Source organism: Podarcis muralis, chromosome 13 (genome assembly GCF_964188315.1).
Source record: "Podarcis muralis chromosome 13, rPodMur119.hap1.1, whole genome shotgun sequence".
In the NCBI taxonomy this organism is placed as follows: domain Eukaryota; kingdom Metazoa; phylum Chordata; class Lepidosauria; order Squamata; family Lacertidae; genus Podarcis; species Podarcis muralis.
Window position 1 is genome coordinate 29,585,372 of NC_135667.1, and position 19,705 is coordinate 29,605,076.

Sequence of the window (19,705 nt, forward strand, 5' to 3'; positions counted from 1 at the left end):
CTTTGGGGTAAAATTGTAAAAAAAGCTTTAAAAAGCTCAACAACTTTGGTCGGCCCTCACACACGTTCACTTCATCAAACCTGGCCCTCTCTGAAAAAAGTTTGGGCACCCCGCTAGGTGCTGCTGGTCTCCAGCTTCCATCAGCCTTGGCCAGCACAGACCACAATCGAGGATGAGGGTGGTTGTCATGTGGCAACGACATACAGAAGGCTACCCTTGGAAAGGCAGTCCGGTACAACTCTTGCCATCACCGGGAAGACTGCAACCAGGTGGCCTGTTCGCCAGCTCAGTCTGCTGCCCAGGTACAAACAGGTAAAGCCCCTGCTCTCCCTTCTTAAGAGTTCTTTGTCCTTTCCAAATCTGTTTCAAAGCAGGACACTCTGCCACTTCAGAGGTCTTCACCACTGGAGAGGAATGAAAAGCCTGTGGGGTGGAGGTAGCCTAGAAAGGGGACAGGATGAGGTTCACCTTGTTCTGGGCACCACAGTTCACCTTGGAAAAGGTGAGGTGGCTCATGAAGTTATAGAGGACCAGAGCTGACACTGTTTACCCCGGCTAATTGGATCTGGCTGTAAGGATGCTGAGCAGATTGATCCCATTAGTAAGGAGAAGAGATCAAGAAGCCCTTCACAGCCTCGCCAGAAGGCAGCAGAAGAGCTCAGGGGCACTTTAAAGGACGAACACATTAACCTGTGACCTGAATTTTCATAAACGTCATGAAAGGTGCAAAGCAATCTGGGAAAGTGGCGACGGGCGAGATTTGAATCAAGGGCTTCTTCGGGATCAGCTACACTAGCTGACTCTTGCATTCAAATGTGTTGTGCCTAAGCATTCTCTGTGCCAGTGCACAGCCAGTGAATGATCCCAGTAAGTTGAAGTCACCCCACCAGTCAAAAATAAATAAATCATGCCTTACTTGCTGGCACCAGCCTGCAAGCATCCATACAGCAGAACATTGGGCAACCAATGTGGCTAACTATATGTTATATTGTTTGAGGATGCATCCTATAACATGTGTCCCAAACAACTCTCTCTTTTGAGAGTGAGTGTGAACAACCCAAGAGGTGCCAGAACTGAGTTCCTGCTGCAAAAAAAACAACAACCCTGTTCCTACCTACTTTACACTTTATGCATTGGCAAAGAAGGTGCTAGGCTTCCTCAACCTCGGCCCTCCAGATGTTTTGAGACTACAATTCCCATCATCCCTGACCACTGGTCCTGCTAGCTAGGGATCATGGGAGTTGCAGGCCAAAAACATCTGGAGGGCCGAGGTTGAGGAAGCCTGCGCTAGACTTTAGCAAACAGAACCTTGGCTGACTATGAATTTACTAGGCTTAACAACAGAGAAACAAAACTCTGCTGCCTTTCCAACCAAATTGCTCAAGGTGGTTCACCCTAATACTATTATCATACATATATTGTGGCTGGTAACAGGGACGCAGATGGGGCTGTGGTCTAAACCAGTGAGCCTCTTGGGTTTGCCGATCGGAAGGTTGGCGGTTCAAATCCCCGCGATGGGGTGAGCTCCCGTTGCTCTGTCCCAGCTTCTCCCAACCTAGCAGTTCGAAAGCATACCAGATAAACAGGTACCGCTGCAGTGAGAAGGTAAACAGAGTTTCTTTGCACTCTGGCACTTGTCATGGTGTCCCGTTGCGCCAGAAGCGGTTTAGTCATGCTGGCCACATGACCCGGAAAGTTGTCTGTGGACAAACACTGGCTCCCTCGGCCTGAAAGCGAGATGAGCGCCACACTCCATAATCTCCTTTTACTGGACTTAACCGTCCAGGGGTCCTTTACCTTTACCATTGTGGCTGCTGGATGTCCCCTAACTCCTGCCCCCTAACTCCTATCACCAGTTCACCAACCTTCTGTCCGCTATAGAAGGAGGGGCTTTCTTGACCTTACCAGTCCAGGTAGTGGGGCAAACCATTCCGCACTTCTCCTACACGGAGAGGTTTTGGACGACAACCCCCATATCACCCCTGACCATTGGCCACATTGGCCGGGACTGCTGGGAGCTGCAGGCCACAACATCTGGAAGACTTATGAATCCACTTTATTTTCAGTCAGTCTGTACTGGTCTAGCAATGCCCCAGCAAGCTCTTATATTGTCCACCATGACTGACAGCAGCTTTCCAATTTTTGAGGGGTGGGGGGCAGCATTCCCAGCCCTACCTAGAGATCCTGGGGATTGAACCCAGGATCTTCTGCCTGCAAAGCGGATGCTCTATCACTAAACTAAAGCCCTCCCCGCAGTTGAAAGTGCAGAGTCTTTTGACATTCTGCTACCACAATTCGTTTTTGGAGATGCTACTTGCGCCACTAAGCTTCCTTCTTGTTAGCCTTTCACACACTACTCGTTGGAAGTTAGTTGCATGTTGTTGTTTTTTGAAGCAGACATGTGAAGTGCATTTAAGATACACTGCCATTTGTGTGCATGCAAGTATTACCAAGTACTGTAGTAGGAAAGGCTTTCTTTGAGGCAGAAACTTTCAGTTCTGGCCACCAGGTGTCAGCAGAGGGCCAGCTGCAAACCATGCATTTGCAATAAGTAATAAAAGAGGGGCAATCACCACATTTCCTATGAGGGAAGGGGAAAGTGTCAGTTGGGTTGAGATCCCCTATAGAGGATTGCTGAGGAACAAGAAGAAGTGCCGGGGGGGGGTGGTTGAAGGGACAGGGTGCTCAGAGGCAATGAGGCTGAAAGAAGGATGAGGTGTAGGCAATAGACTGAGAAACAGATACCTGAAGGTAGTGCAGGTAAAAAACAAGACAAAACAACGAGGCAGGGAACTAGGATGGCATGGGCTGATGATCAAAGGGTGATGGCAGCATCAATTAAGAAACCTCAACATACACTTACAGCTCTTCTTACAGTCTTATGTTCAGAGCAATCAGGGATATGTGTTTAAGTAAATGGGATTGAGGGGACGCGGGTGGCGCTGTGGGTAAAACCTCAGTGCCTAGGACTTGCCGATCAGAAGGTCGGCGGTTTGAATCCCCGTGGCGGGGTGAGCTCCCGTCTTTCGGTCCCTGCTCCTGCCCACCTAGCAGTTCGAAAGCACCCCTAAGTGCAAGTAGATAAATAGGTACCGCTTTATAGCGGGAAGGTAAACGGCGTTTCCGTGTGCTGCCCTGGAGCCGGCTCGCCAGAGCAGCTTCATCACGCTGGCCACGTGACCCGGAAGTGTCTCCGGACAGCGCTGGCTCCCGGCCTCTTAAGTGAGATGAGCGCACAACCCTAGAGTCGGACACGACTGGCCCGTACAGGCAGGGGTACCTTTACCTTTAAATGGGATTGAGAGGTAAAAAGACAGGTCCTAGGACAGACCACTGAGGGAGCATGTAGGCCGAAAAGGAAAGAAGATTGGTCTGACAGAAATCCATAAAGAAACTTATCACATCTCGGGTTGCAGGCTGGCTGGGTGCCAAATCACCCCTAATTTCATCTGCAAATCACATTTTCTCTTGGGGTGTGTGCATGCTATACCATTAAAGCACATTCTAAATGCATCCCCCTCCAGCCTTAAGGAATTATGGGCCCTGTTAGGGGTTTTCTGAGAATGGTAACTGTGGGGGGCAAACTACAATGCCCAGAATTGTGTGAGGGAAAGAATGCACTTCAAATGTGCCTTGAAGGTATAGTCAGTGGTTTAGTGGCCTGGGGTTGTGGGTTGTGGGTAGGTCGAAGATGCCTTGCTCCTTCCACAGAAAGGTCCTTATCTTCCACATCCTAGAACTGCCCAATCAGTGCAAAAGGGAAGCCTTTTAGCCACTGCAGCCTCTAAAGCAAAGCATTTAGCAAAACTGAAAACACACGGCGCTTTTGTTTTAAAAAAACACACCAAAAAACGGGGGCAAGTTCTGTTAAGTACAATGGAACTTCATGGTAAACACCAATTGAGACTGCGACTAAACATCAGGAGAAACTGTCTGATTGTAAGAGTTGTTTGACAATGGAAAGATCTCTTTCAGGAGGTGGTGGACTCTCCTTCCTTGGAGGTTTTTAAGCAGAGACCAAATGGCCATCTATCATGGCAGCTTTAGTTGAGATTCCTGCATTGCAGGGGGTTGGACTAGATGACCCTCGGGTCCCTTCCAACTCTACAATTCTATGAAGCATGAAAGATGCAGTCCAGATCATTTGCCCATCTATGTGCATGGAAAATAGATCTAGCTGAAAGGCACACACAGATACAGATAGCTGCAATACATCCCTGATTATTATTACTGTATTATAAGATTACCATATTATCTTATAGGATTGTATAATTTGAGAAGGGACTAGCAGTGAGGGGCCGTGGCTGTGACTTTCACGAAGGTACCCTGAGCCTCTTAATTTGCCAATAGACCCTGTGTCTACACAAAGCCTCGAGGGCAAGAAAGAAGGGGTTAATCGGGAGAGGTGGAAGGAGAATGGGAAGAGGCTCCACATCCCTCCCTGTTTTTGTTTTTCTTTCTCTCCTCTTTTTTCCAGCCCCCTCTGTGGCCAGGGTCCCATCCCATCCGCCACAGGAAGCAGGTGATAACAAGTATTCTTGGCCCCAGGCCACCAGCCTCTCCCCCACCACACTAGAGTGGAGGCCACTGCAAGCCCCTGGGCACATCCCATCTGAGCAGAGCCCAAAGCGTAAGGAGAGAGAGAAAGAAGAGGAGTTATTTCTTACTAGAGAAACAAAGCTGCTCCCTTTGCCGCTTGAGATTCAGAGCCACCCAACCTCTCAGTCTGCAAGCGCTCCAACTCATCCTTTCGCCTATCAAAACAGTGAAACAAGCTACAAGATCCAAGGTTTATATCCAAGAGACTATGCCAACTTTGCAACCATTTGCAACGTTAATGGGTATAAACAATCCACTTAACAGTGATAGGTGCCATATGAAGTTATCCTGCAACTGAAAAGGGTGGCGCTGTGGTCTAAACCACTGAGCCTCTTGTGCTTGCTGATTGGAAGGTTGGCGGTTCGAATCCCCATGACGGGGTGAGCTCCCATTGCTCTGTCCCTGCTCCTGCCAACCTAGCAGTTTGAAAGCACACCAGTGCAAGTAGATAAATAGGTAGCACTGCAGCGGGAAGGTAAACGGTGTTTCCGTGCGCTCTGGTTTCCATCACGGTGTTCCATTGCGCCAGAAGCGGTTTAGTCATGCTGGCCACATGACCCTGAAAGCTGTCTGTGGACAAACACTGGCTCCCTTGGCCTGAAAGTGAGATGAGCGCTGGATTTAACCGTCCAGGGGTCCTTTACTTTTACCTAGCTATCCTGCAACAGACAGCTCTTTCCCCTCATCAGTCAACTAGGGCTTAATATTTTCAAGGGCTCAGACATCCCAAGAGCAGGCCGTAAGACACTGCAGCCTCTGAGCAAGTGCAACATGGCTCCCATAGGACTTTCTCCTCAGGTGCCGTCGCTGCCTCCGTTTTGACACCTGATGAAAACATTTCTGCTTCAGTTGAGCCCATCCAGACACGCCATTTGATTACAACTGGTCTTAAATTTGCTTTGAGCATTTTAATGTTTTCAGCTGTGTGGTTTTTTTCAGTTTTAAATCCTTTTTTGTTTTATTTTTAACTGCAGTTTTGGTCATATAAGTGTTTGCCGCCCTGGGGTTGTTTGGGAGGGAGGGGTATCTGTTTTATTAATGCCTTTCCAAGAAGCATCCTGATAAGGTTAAGCCCCTCTACACAATCCTCATCTAGGAACTGATGGATCTTTATCATTCTGGTTTCTCTCCGTTTCTTTATTTTCCCAGTTTTGTGTCCACTTCTCTACCTTTCCACATAGGTTTGCATGTTTTAAAGTCTTCATGAAGATTCAAACTTCTCCTAATGTGCACAATATACACATTATTACAAAGTAATCCCCACTAATACAGTGTTGTTGTGTGTGATATTTTCACAGTTATATGCATTTTTAAGCACAATTTACCATAGTATATGCAGTTTTGCACACCTTACTTGGCTAGAGAACTTCATGGCAAAATCCACAGTAATGGTTTTGTTCACAAGATTCAGGTCTAAATACAAACTGAATCGAAATTTTCCTCTCTGCCTTCACTCATCCACATCATTTCGTGGGTTGTTTTGTTTTTGTTTTTTTTTAAAAGAGGCAGTGGATTCCTCGCCCAAAGGACAGCAGCAAACTAAGCTCTAAGCAGTGGCGTAGCGTGGGGGGTGCAGGGGGGGCCGGCCGCACTGGGCGCAACATCTGGGGTTAGGGCAAATCCACAGGTTAGGGGGCGCAAATGCACGGGTTAGGGGGTGCAAATTACTTGCCTTGCCCCGGGTGCTGACAACCCACGCTACGCCACTGGCTCTAAGACAAGCTTGATGCCTTCATACACCTGACAGTTTAAAGGCTTCAGAGAGGGTTCCTGGGGTGCTCAGAGAGTTCCTGGAGACTCCACAGGCTGAGACTTGGGTCTCAGACAGAGGAAACTATATTGAATCTCCAGTGGTGGAGTTACTGTCATAACGGGGGAATTCTCTATTTCAAAAACAATTGGACAGGGAAATATGGTCCCAAGAGAGGAGGAGGAGGAGGAACATTTGCCATGGGAAATGTTAAAAATAGTCTGGATAAAAATCTTTCCGGGCATGGAGAGGGGTTTGATGCAACACACCCAAGGGTTTTGGCTCCAGGGACATCTCCCTGTCTGATGGGAGCCATACTTACTTCTGGTAATGTTAACACTGTATGTGGAAGCCTGCTAGCAGGATATAAATATCCATTTGACACTATACTTTGCAGGGCAGCAGGGCAGAACCTTTTCAGCCGAGGGTCGTGTTCTCTTCTGGGCAGCTTTCTTAGTGACACATGTCAATGGTGGGCGGGGCCAGAGGCAAGGGTGGGCGGAGCAATGAATGCAAATTTAACCTTTGTACAGTAGTATAGCTTCTGTACACCATGCCTCTCTATCCCCTGCCCAGGCAAGCAAGAGGCATTAACAGAGATCAAGGGCACATTCCAGCCAGGCAAAAAACCCCACCCAAGGAGGGTGTGAATCAGGGCCAATGAGGGATGTGGCTGGGGAGGAGGTGTGGCCTGGGAAGAAACTCAAGGGCCAGGTGGAGAGACTTGGAGGGCCTGAGGTTCCCCACCCCCAATTTTAGACCACACTTTTCTATCTTTCTGATGTCTGGTTCTGTTGGGGTTCCTCATTCTGCCTGGCCAAATGGGATGGAAAGTTATTTAATGCTAAAGACACTGGCAAGCTCCTGGAAGACGGAAGCACAACCTATGCAGGTACGGTTCTTAAGTCACATGACTATCCCACCTTTCGCTCTGGCACAGCAAAGAACCCACCACCTGACGACTGCCTCTTTCCTGGAAGGCATAACATCCCTACCCTGTGTGAGCAACCGTAAAAATGCCAGCTATCCCACCTCTTGCTTCAACAGAATGCCCTAGAGACATTCTCCTGAATGGATCAATTCTTCCTAGAAAGAGATTTACAGACCCTCCTGGCCTCAAGAGCTGCATCCCAGCCAAATCAATGTACCTGGCGTTCATCTAATTGTTTTCAACTAACTAAAACCAAGTTCTTTTCCCTCTTTCAGAACACACAGTGGCTCGATGGTACACCATCTTAACAAGAAAAAGGAATCCCCTTTTATTGCAGTTTCCCCACTGCCAACAATCGCAGCATCCCCAATTGCATCTGACATCACACTTCTGTATAGCCAGGTTTGCTGCCAAATCTTTAGCCCATTCAAGCAGGAGTTGCTCATCTGGACAAGAGTTTTGTGCATTGTTGGAAAAGTCATTGTCTCCCCACTTCCACTCCTTCCGATGTGTGTAGCTTCCTGACTCATTTCTTAGGGGTTTCAAGCCTATGCATTCTTTGGAACACACTACAGTCATACCTCAGGTAACAGACGCTTCAGGTTGCGTTTTTTCGGGTTATGGACGCGCTGAAACCTGGAAGTACCGGAATGGGTTACTTCTGGGTTTCGGCAGTCGCGCATGCGCAGAAACACTAGATCGTTCTTTGTGCATGCGCAGAAGCGCCAAATCGCAACCCACGTGTGCGCAGATGAGGCGCTGTGGGTTGCGAACGTGCCTCCCGCACGGATCACATTCGCAACCTGAGCGTCCACTGTATAAATGAAAGATGCCAGCCCAGCCCACCCCAATTCCCCCAAACATACATGAAAGCAAAGCACGAATCCCCAAGGATTGCAGCAGGTCTCCTTTACAAGCTAGACCAGATGATCCGATATCAGTGCTATTAATTTGGGCCAGGCTGCAAACACAGTTCACGGGTGCGATTAGTCCAGCCGGAGGAGTCCAGCTCATCCAGGGAACAACCAGCTAGGCAGAGAAGAGAGGGAGCTCCCTGGCCTCACACGGTCAAGTCAGCTCTGGCAGAAGAAGAGCGAGAGGACCGGCTGCTCTTCGTGGAACTCTTATGGTGGAAGTGAGCCTTGGGCTCATAGTGACTGGGAATCCCGCCATGAGAAGGCAGCCCATTGGCGCCTCCCTCTGCCGGGGCCAGGAAGTGCTGCGATTTCTTCTCTTGCTTCTGATTGGACCAGTTGTCCTGCTGTTCGTAAGAGGCAGTGGTGGGTGGGGCAATGGTGCGGCGCCTCCTGCAGCGGTTCTTGAACAAGAGGTGGGCCAGCTCCACCAGGCTGAGCAAGGCTGAAACCAGCCCCACCATGAAGTAGAACTGGATGAAGATGGTCTTCTCGGTTGGCCGAGAGACAAAGCAGTCAATGAGGTGAGGGCACAGGTGATGCTTGCAGATGTACTGATACCCCACCTGGAAGCCGTACAACATCCACTGTCCGACCAGGAAGCCCATCTCAGCCAAGATCCTCACCACCACGTTGACAATGTAGAAGGTCTTGATGTTTTGGCTGCGCTGGCTGGGCTGAGGCCCGAATTTTGCAGGGGCCTTTCCCCCCACCCGGCTGGCTTCCTCCTCTCCCGTTTCCATCTCCTTCTGGTTGATCTTCGTGGTCTGGTGCATGGAGTAGATGACAAAGAGGACCGCCGGGGCAGAGAGCACCACAATGTGGAAGACCCAGAAGCGGTAGTGGGAGATGGGGAAGGCCAAGTCGTAGCAGATCTGCTTGCAGCCAACCTGCCGCGTGTTGCACTCAAACTCCTCCTGCTCGTCGTCGAAGACGTCGCTGCCCACCGTGGCCAGGATCAGGATGCGGAAGATGAGCATCACCACCAGCCAGAAGCGGCCCACCATGGGAGAGTGCTCCTGCACCGCGTCCAGAAGGGAGCTCAAGAACCCCCACTCACCCATGGCTGCTGCAGCAGGGAGGAGAGGAAGGGAAATAAATTGAGAGGTCAGCTTCACTGGAGATCTTGCTAAGGGTTGACACATGCAGCTACTCCATGAGTCTGGGGTGACGAAAGCGTTCACTTTTAAAGGCCAGCCGCTAAGCGGGGGACGATTGGGAAGCCTGGCTGACAAAGGGCAGCTGTTGGAACAATGTAGGGAAAGAACAAAGTTGGGGAAGAACCAGGAAGGTTGGTCCATAGCTCAGTGGTAGAACATCTGCTTTGCATGCAAAAGGTTGCAGGTTCATCCCCCAACAACTATGTATAATATAAAGCTGTCCCCTCTGTCTGAAACCTGTTTGCTGTCAACGTCAACAGTACTACAGTGGTGCCTCGCAAGATGAAATTAATTCGTTCCGCAAGTTTTTTCTTCTTGCGAGTTTTTCGTCTTGCAAAGCACGGTTTCCCATAGGAATGCATTGAAAAACAATCAATGCGTTCCTATGGAAACCACCTTCAGACCAGGTCCGGGGACAGTCTGTCCCCCGACCTCTTCTGAAGGCTGGGGGGGGGGGGACAAGGGCTTTTCTTCCCACCCCCAACATTTTAAAAAACCCTGGGACAGCGGAGACTTCTCCGCTGTCCGGGGCGATTTTAAAATGCTGGTGGGCGGCAGCGAAGGCTTCGCTGCCGCCCGCCAGCATTTTAAAAAACCCCGGGACAGCAGAGGACTTCTCCGCTGTCCCGGGGCGATTTAAAAGCCCCCGGGAAGGCAGGCAGGGGGGAGCAAAGACGTTTGCCCCCCGCCGGCCTTCAGAAGAGGTCCTGGACCTCTTCTGAAGGCCGGCGGGGGGCAAACGTCTTTGCTCCCCCCGCCTGCCTTCAAAAGCCCTCCGGGCTAGCGGAGAAACGACTTTTGCCCCCCGCCAGGACCTCTTCTGAAGGCCGGCGGGGGGCAAAAGTCTTTGGTCCCCCCCCCCCGCCTGCCTTCAAAAGCCGTCCGGGATAGCGGGAAGCGCTTCCCTGCTATCACGGACCGCTTTTAAAATGCTGGCGGTGGGGAGCAAAGCCTTTCGGCCCCCGCCGGCCTTCCTGGACCTCTTCTGAAGGCCGGAGGGGGGGAAAGGCTTTGCTCCCCACCGCCAGCATTTAAAAGAGGTCCCCGGAGATTTCCCTATGGGCTTTCTTCTTGCAAAGCAAGCCCATAGGGAAATTTGTCTTGCGAAGTGCCTCCAAAACGGAAAACCCTTTCATCTTGCGGGTTTTCCGTCTTGCGAGGCATTCGTCTTGCGGGGCACCACTGTAAGCTAGACAGGCCAATGATTGGAAGCTTTGATCATCTAGTAAAACCCTCTGCAATGCAGAAATAACAACTAAAGAATCCCTGAGAGATAGCCACCCAACCTCTCTTTAAAAAAACTCGAATTCATCGGTCCATCTGGCTCAGGACTGTTGACGCTGACTGCAAACAGGTCCATAGGGTTTCAGATAGGGGATCAAACCTTGGTGTTATCAGTACCACACTGCAACTGACTGAGCTATCCAGAGCATCTGTTTGGCATGCAGAAAGCCCTGTGCACAATTCCAAACATATCCAGACCTTGACCACTGTCTGAAATCCTGGAGAGCTGCTACCAGTATGTGCAGACCAAAGCTGTGGTCCTCTGGGTGTTGGCGGACTACAACTTCCATCATCCCTGACTGCTGGCCATGATCTCTGGGACTGATGGGAGCTTGAGTCCAACAATTACCATGGGAGATGGAGCAATGGTTTGACTCAGCACAAGGCTGTCCCCATGGTGACTTCTATTCCTATGGCGCACTGAGCCTCAATCAGCAAGCGCAGAGTATCTATACTGGAGAGGTCTCCCTGCCCCCATGTATCAAAGCAAGGCTATTTTAATTCTGTGAAAGGGGTATGACCTTGGCAACACCAAGAGAGCTTGGCGGTTTGCTGGTGGATGTTTTATGTCTGTTGCCAAGTTATCTGGAGAGGGGAGAAGATAAAACCAGACAGCTCAAACTGGTCCAGGCCAGCTGGAGTGTGCAGACTTCTAGGGCGACAGATTGGTATACCAGCCGGGGAAGGTCCTTTCCGCTGGGGATTGGGCAGAAAGACACAGCCCTTAAAGAAAATAAATACACTGTCTTGCAATGTTTGTCAAATCTCTAATAACTTAAGGACACTTAACTTCAGAACTAAACTCTTGCACCTTGGATGACTTGCTTTTAGAACCATGTAAAAATTGCACAATCTTGGAAGATTGTGTTTCTGCGTGAGTATGCCACCTGTTTGGAATGAGCCATACTGGGAACAGTAACTCATTCAGAGATAAAACAGGCAGCCTCCTCTGAAAGCAGGTGACTCTACTGTGTCTCTGTATAGCACATGTATAGCACATGATCTGTTGTAGTGCAGCGCCACCTAACAAACAAACAACCAACAGAGATGCAACAGTGATCTTGGCACACCGTTTGGGAACTGCTGATACAGGACTAAGTACAGTACAGCATCTATTTTATTAATTAATCTGTTTTGGAAATAGGGGAAATGCCATAGTTGCAGGGATGGGGTGAGGTGGGGAGAGAGAAAGTTGCCACTTTCTGGTTGCACTGCTTGTTTTCTAATAGCTATTTGACAAGCTGAAACTCAACAGATCTACGCTCTTCCCCAGCACTGAGATGCAACGATCAAGAAAGCTCCATGTGTTGAATTGTCAGCTGTTGTTTAGTTTTTAACGGGAGAGGGAAGGTGAACATTCTCTTGCAAATTTCTCTCCCCTTCCTTGATAGAAATAAGAAATGCGTTCTAGATTCCTACCACCTTCCTTCTCTTGATTTCTCTTCCCCCCAACACCCCATAATACTTTACAGAACCAAGGCTGCAACTTTACTAATTTAAAATCAGTACTAGTCAATTAAAAATCCTAGTTGCAGATTAAAACCCACCACTGACACTAATACTTAGTGGTGCAGGCTGCACAAACTGTTCCCCTTCCCAGTGTCAATTTTACATAATTCTCCTCCACTACAACAACAACAAAAAATCCCAACACTTTATAAAGATGGCTCCAATACCTATATTCAAATCCCTATTTAGCCACAAAACTCACTGAGGGACCTTGGACCAAGTCACTATGTCTAAATCTTGCCTAAAGAATCATAGAACTGTAGAATTGGAAGGGACCGGGGGAGGGGGGGTCATCTCATCCAACCCCTCCAATGCAAGAGTTTTTTGCCCAAGCTGGGTCTTGAACCCTCAACCCTGAGATTAAGATGCTCTAGCGCAGGACTAGGCAACCTAAGGCCCAGGGGCCTGATGCGGTCCAATCGCCTTCTCAATCTGGCCCGTGGGTGGTCTGGGAATCAGCTGTTTTTACATGAGTAGAATGTGTCGCTTTATTTAAAATGCATCTCTGGGTTATTTGTGGGGCATGGGAATTCATTCATTTTTTTTTTTATTTTCAAAATATAGTCTGGCCCACCACATGGTCTGAGGGACGGTGGACCAGCCCACGGCTGAAAAAGGTTGCTGACCCCTGGTCTAGCGACTGAGCTATCATTGGCATCCTTGTTGCAAAGATAAACTAGGTCATAAACCGGGAAGGGGAAGAACCATGGAGGTGGGATAGAGAAATCAGGCAGGCAGGCAGGTACTGACTAGAGTTTCCCTACTTGCAATCAAAATCATTGACCGCAAAAAGAGGATGGCAGTCAGCCAAAATCAGTGCACATATATATATATATTTTAAACCTTGATCTTAAGCATCTCACCCTACTAAAGCTTTAAAGGCCTATTGCTCTGCTTTGTTACTCTATTACAGGCATAGGCAAACTCAGCCCTCCAGATGTTTTGAGACTACAATTCCCATCATCCCTGACCACTGGTCCTGTTCGCTAGGGATGATGGGAGCTGTAGTCCCCAAACATCTGGAGGGCTGAGTTTGCCTATGCCTGCTCTAATAGGAGATGTTCCACATCCAAGATTCTTAAACGGATGAAGGTATGCTTTATTAAAGGCACACACCATTCCTTCTTTTGTTCATTAAATTGCATATTATTGCATACTATGAAGGATGCCCTTCTGTGGGGCTAGAAAAGGGCAGTTAATCTGACTTTAACTACCGATTCATTAAGGCTGCAATCACACCTGTACATGGAAGTATGTTTCATCAAAGCCACACTATTATTTCACTAAGGAGACAAGTGTCAGTTTGCCCTGTAAGGCAAATGATTAGTCAGCTAGCAGTTGACTGCAAATGCAGAAGCAAGTCTCCCTTAGTTCTGCAGGACTCACTGTCAGCTGACTGTGTATAGGGTGGCAGCTTTAAAATCTTACGATAGCTGGCAGACCTAGTGGATATATCATGATACAGCTAAGCTACATTTAGATCACAGCATGCGTTACAGCATGCATTGGCTGGCGTGCTCTGGTCCATGGGGTCACGAAGAGTCGGACACGACTAAACGACTAAACAACAACATGCATTACACATTCATGTAAAGTCACAATCCGCCTTATCTTCTTAGGCAAAAACACTCTTATTAGAAATTATGGAATAATTAAATATTTACTGTTTTTTTATATTAAAACAAAAAACAGAAAGGCAAAGAATGGAGCCTCTCATGGACTATTTGAAAAAAAAATACTTTAGTCAAATGAAATCGCGGGCAGGGTTCAAGATAAAAGCAGCGTTAGAAAAAATTATAAAATAACAGAAACTTTTTTTGTGATAGGTAGAGATATAATGCAGTAGAAAAGATCTGAGTAAAAACGCCGTGGAGTTGGGAAGTCAACTTATGAAACAATGTAATAATTCCAAAGGATTGTGAAAATGTTTGGAAAATGTAATAAAAAATTATACAGCAAAAAAACAACAACAGAAAAGCTACGGGGTTTTGTTTTTGTTTATTAGGGGTTTCCATCAGAAACCTCTTTTTAATGAAGTGCATAAACTTATATGAAGGTGGTGCTTATTATACACATTGATTCTTACTCATTTGCACAGCATGTATTTTGCAGTTATTTTCCTATTTAGCCACCCCCCTTCTCCATGCAGCGCTCAGTCTCCTAGAGGCTAACCTCCCCACAGGGTTCCAGTCTCTGCAGCCCCAGTACCAGATGTTCCCCGGTCCCCTATTTGTCTACCCCGCCGATGCCAGAGGCTGCAGAACAGGGCAAGGGAAGCTCCCCTGAGGCCATGGAATAAACAATTGCCTGAAATCCATTGTGTGGGCAGCAGAATGGGATTGGAAGTTAGCAAGCTGCCTTACAGCCAAGTCCACCTGATTTAGTGCTGCCCACACTGACCAGCAGCTGCTCTCCAAGGTTCAAGGCAGGACTCTCTCGCAGCCCTTCCTGGAAATGCAGGAATTGGCCTTCTTGGGACCTTCTACCTGCAAGGCAGGTGTTCCGTCCCTGAGCTATGGCCCTTCCCCCCAGGTCTCCTTTGCTATCCTTAGCTGTGCCTCCGATAATCTCCGTCAGGAAGGAAGATGCAGAAGGGGCCACAGGCCTAGTAACAGGGCGGCCCTCAACACCTGTGCACCCAGGTGAGCGCATGGAGGGTCACAGTCCAGGTGGAGAGATGCTCCTTGCCCCAAGGTAGTGCACTGCCTACAGACTCTCCATTGCAGCTCCCCTCTCTTCTTCCGAGCATAGGCATAATTTAACATGCATTTTCTCCTCCTCCTTTGTGTCTTATCTTACTCTGTGCACCTGTAATTATGTACTTTTTATTTTTCAATAAAGACTATAAAAAGAAAATAAATAAATAAACACCATGCAAATCCACCCCTGACTTTTAGGTAGGTGCATTTTCAACAGGTTGTCCCTCCTGCCAGCCGTCTACCTCATATTTGGGTCCCCACTCCTCCCACTCCTCCTGCCCACAGACATCACCTCCTCCTGCCACCTGTAATGGCGCCTACCTCTCCTCCTGCTCTTCTAAGGCAGCTTAGCTGGCATCCCCTCGCTCTGCTCTCCTCCCTGGACTGGGCTGGCTTCAGCTCTGCCTAGGAGAGGGGCACAGGGACAGAGGGAGGGAGAGGCAGGGCTTCCCCCTGTAGCTCAGCCGGGAAGCTTTTAAAGCGACAGGCCTGCCCTGCCTACATCTGTGCCAGGACCCCCCTCCCAGGGCTCAGGGGAGAGAGAGAGAGAGAGAGAGAGAGAGAGAGAGAGAGAGGCCTACCCAATCCCACTGGCTCTCTGAGGAGAAGCTGGGGCAAAGGCAGTGGTTCAGGCGTAAGGGACAAGGGGGAGGCCTGCAGTCATTTGACACACCCAGTTTTTTAAAAAACACACACAAAGGTTTCAAATTTATCAATATAATAATCCCAATTTGCAGTTCAACTGAACTGCTAAATGCTCCAGGTCAAAGCTACGGGGAACCAGGCAGAGGACCTTCTTGGCAGTGGCACCCGCCCTGTGGAACGCCCTCCTGTCAGAAGTCAAAGAAATAAACAACGACCTGACTTTTAGAATACATCTGAAGGCCGCCCTGTATAGTGAAGCCTTTAATGTTTGATGTTTTGCTGTAGTTTTATAAATTGTTGGAAGCCGCCCAGAGCAGCTGAGGCAACCCAGTTTGTGTTTCTATACAGTATTGTGATTTTATGCTGCGAACCATCATGAGACCTGCGGGTATAGGGCAGTATATAAAATTAACAACAACAACACACGGAGCCCTTTCTCAACTTCCAGTTCTGTACGTTGCATTCATAGCTCAGACAGACTCATCCACTAGTCTTCTTCTTCTTCTTTTTTTTTTTTTTGGTAGTAACAGCCTTTAAATAGCATAGCACACGAGAGTATAAAGTGTTGGCTGAGTCTGTGCAGAGTCCCCCATCTCCATCCCCACCCCAGTGGAAAATCTGACAGCTCTTTCGACACTTGACTGCTTTCCAATAAACACTTTGGTCTAACTGATACGGGGCCCTGGAATGTCATTTTGATGTTTGGCGCTGGGCGGAGGGCAAGGGGGCCACACCAACTGGCCTTGTCAGAAAGCATCAACACTCTGCAGCCATACACTTTAAAATGGTGAAATATCCATGTAAGCCGAAGAGAAATCAAAGTATATCTACAGTAGAAGTGCAGGCCCTGCCTCTTTCCCCAAAGACACCCGCACAAGAGAAGAGCAAGAGCTTTTCCTTCCCCTATTCCCAATGGAGACATATTCCAGCCCCATTATTCCTGGACTACGTGCTGTGAATGATGTACATTAATATTTGCATGTGAAGGGAGGCTCCTCGCTGTGTCTCTGCATACTTCCTTGCTCTGCCCTTGTTCCTTCCAACCTGCTTCCACAGAAAGTGGGTAGTAACCCATACAGTGGTACCTCAGGTTACAGACGCTTCAGGTTACAGATTCCGCTAACCCAGAAATAGTACCTCAGGTTAAGAACTTTACCTCAGGATGAGAACAGAAATCGCACGGTGGCAGTGGGAGGCCCCATTAGCTAAAGTGGTACCTCAGGTTAAGAATGGTTTCAGGTTAAGAATGGACCTCCAGAACGAATTACGAAGAACGAAGAAAGTTCTTAACCCGAGGTACCACTGTAGTTTTCTTCTATAACAAAAATAGGTGCCAGTACTGCGTATCCTTGAGTAGAAAAAAAAAGCACTGGTAGTAACTGTGCCAATTTGTAGCATCGGGTACGATCAATCAGTCCCAGTGCAGACTGTAGAGCTTTGTACCATCAAGAGTTGCCTGCTGTGTCCCTGCTCTGAGCTAGCTTGCTTCTAACCAGGAGGCACGCTTACAAGTGCAATTTACACATGGGCAGGAGAGGGTCAGAAAGACTGTTCTGCAAACAGGTAACCCTCTTTCATATGAGAGGTATGAAAGACTTGTAGCTCAGTGGCAGAGCATTTGTTTTTGCATCTACAAGATCCCGGCTTCAGTTGCCAGAACCTCCAGAAAGGACTGGGCGAGATTGTTGTGAAGTTCTGGAGTGCCATGGACAGACATGTGTAGACAACAGAGGAACAAATGACTCAGTGTAAGTCAACATCTAACGTTCCCCTCAAAGGATTAATTTTTGGAGAGCGAAAAATGTGAAGCGTGTCTATCAGACATTTGGGAAGCAACTGCTTAAAGTAGATGCGAATGGCAAGGCTATCGCTTGACAGTGGAGCATGGAATTCACCTACAGATAATAGTTCTGGAGTGGCAGGTTTTGTGTATCCCACACCATTTCTTCTGTGATCTTTCCCACCAAAGACCTTATTCAAAGCACTCCTCTTTCTCTTTCTATTCTAGGACCTCTAGGAAGATGCCATACTTAATAAAATCACTGCAAATAACAGTAAGGAAATGTGCACTTCAAATACATTTTACTGTTTCAGCCAGCCACACAGAGGGAAAATTTGGAGAACTATTGTTTGGTTTAATTTTAACTGCCCATCACAGTAGATCAAATAAAAGCAAGTTTGTTCACATGGCTATTCAACTTGTTTGTTGGTATTACAAAAATAAGTGTCCAATTATTTCTAAATACATTGCTTTTCCTTGAGACACCCTCTGATTTTTGCATTTGTCACTCATATCTGGCACGCCTATTAAAAGTTAGAGAACTATCATCTCTAGAGTCAAATTGTACAGTAACTTTTCCATTTTATATCTTTTTCCAGTATTTGTTGGCTCACGAACAACTCTACCACAGACAGTAAAAAAACCACCACTTTTTATGGCCTGACATTTCCAGCAGTTTGAACAAAACACTTTTATTTATGTTACACTTATCAGTAGTGGACTAACAGAGCACCTGATAAACCATTTTGACACATTTTCTCTTAATTTCCATGCATGAAGAAAGAGTATGGCTGATCTTCCAAAGGTGTTTCCATACATACTTGGAGAGGTATATTAACTTCCACGCCTAGAGTCCACTTTCATTACTGTATATCTTTCATTTTGCCAGTTCACCCTCCTACTCCCAGGATTTTATTGTCAAAATCTGATATTCCAGAACTAGAATGACTCTCAAACCGTGTTGCAAGGAACCAGAAAAAACAACATACAAGTACGGTATTCCTTCTTCGACACCTTCCCTTTTCCACCCTTGAGAACTGGAGCCAAGTGCTTTGCCAAACAAAGGCAAAGGGGTTCTTTGTTAAGGATTGAAACACTAGCCTGGAATTTATTCAGCAGCAGACTTATCATATACAGTACAAGGATAGAGAACCACTCCTTTACACAAGAGTAAACACAATAGACCAGTGGTTGCCAATGGGCAGTGCTTTTTTCCTTGGGGTACAGTTCTCCCCCCCCCCAAACGTTAAAAAGTGTGGCACTTAACTGCAACACCTTCATGGTGAGTACAGACACCTTTCTATAAAAAAGCACTGTCAATTGGTGGCACCATTCACATAATAAAAACTACCAGATATCAAAGGTTCCGAAAGTAGGGGGTCCATGGTTTGGCTTTTGAAAAACGGGGGGTTTGCAGTACTTAGCCAACTGGGAAGCACTGGAATAAAGCAGGACACAGGAATAGGACAGAACAGACTAAAATACCAGGCCCTCCTTTTTACACAAGGATACCAGGCAAACAATCCCTTCTTTAAACAAGGATAGAACATACCTGGCAAATGAGTCTCTTCTTCCAGCTGCTGGGACCCCCAGGGATACAGTAGCACCTCAGTCAACCTCATTCTGGCCAGGCTATGCAACACCTACACCAGTTTAGGCCTGCATCACAGAGCTCCTCCATCTCTTCCTTAAGCCCTATGGCTTTTGTCTGCCCCGGTCACAAGGCTTAATTGATGAGCTCCCTTCACCTGGCTTGATTGTTAAGCTTCCTTCACCTGGCATTTGGTCTCATGGTCTAGGCAAAAAGTAATTAGCCTACAGCAGTGCTATGTCTGCACAAGGACCACCCCTGCAAGCAACTAGAGTCATTACTACTGGGCTTAGGAGAGCGGGTAAGTCCTGCTTCCATAGTGACATGGAGGGTTAACTGTGCAAGGCCACAGACACCTCCTCGGATTAACAATTCATCTTCCTCATTCCCAGGACACCAAGCAAAAGCCAGAGAAGTTTCGTCCTCCTACCTGCAATGTTCTGTTCCTAGTCTGGAGCAAGGCAGCCTCAGTTACTAGGAATCCCCTTTCTTGGACAACAGGACAAAGGAACAGTGTCACTTCCCCCCAGGGAGGGGTTTCCTCACTGAAGCCTCTTTGTGGCAAGTGGAACATTCAATAGTCTAGATTGGAGTCACCCATAAGGGGCAGTGAGAGCTCAAAGGCCAAGTGGGTGCCAGGAGGAAATATTGAGAGTATTGTGCCCATGGGCAGCATGCTGGCAATTCTTGCTCTATACCACATCATTTTCCCATTAGAAAAATAGGAGTAAAATACTTGGATAAGGATATTGTTAATAAGCTCAGCTCAGGCCTTCCCTGCCACTGATACAAGGTAGGTTTGAGACAAGCTACCAATAAGTGTAGCTTATTGCAAACCACTGT

At 47.7% G+C, this 19,705-nt stretch overlaps 1 protein-coding gene across 3 annotated transcripts; it reads right to left on the reverse strand.

The window, feature by feature from the left end:
* Window positions 1–5,715: 5,715 nt before the first annotated feature.
* GJD3 (gap junction protein delta 3) lies at window positions 5,716–15,321 on the reverse strand. 3 transcript variants are annotated; one of them, XM_028703921.2, is made up of 2 exons: window positions 15,168–15,312; window positions 5,716–9,260 (listed from the first exon to the last, which is right to left on the reverse strand). In XM_028703921.2, the coding sequence occupies exon 2, from the start codon at window positions 9,256–9,258 to the stop codon at window positions 8,341–8,343; it is 918 nt and encodes a 305-aa protein (XP_028559754.1). In that variant the 5' UTR covers window positions 9,259–9,260; window positions 15,168–15,312; the 3' UTR covers window positions 5,716–8,340. The 3 variants fall into 3 exon arrangements, with proteins under 3 accessions (XP_028559754.1, XP_077773418.1, XP_028559753.1); XM_077917292.1 differs by having other exon boundaries at window positions 5,716–9,263; window positions 15,139–15,265; XM_028703920.2 differs by having other exon boundaries at window positions 7,585–9,263; window positions 15,168–15,321.
* Between the last annotated feature and the right edge of the window lie 4,384 nt (window positions 15,322–19,705).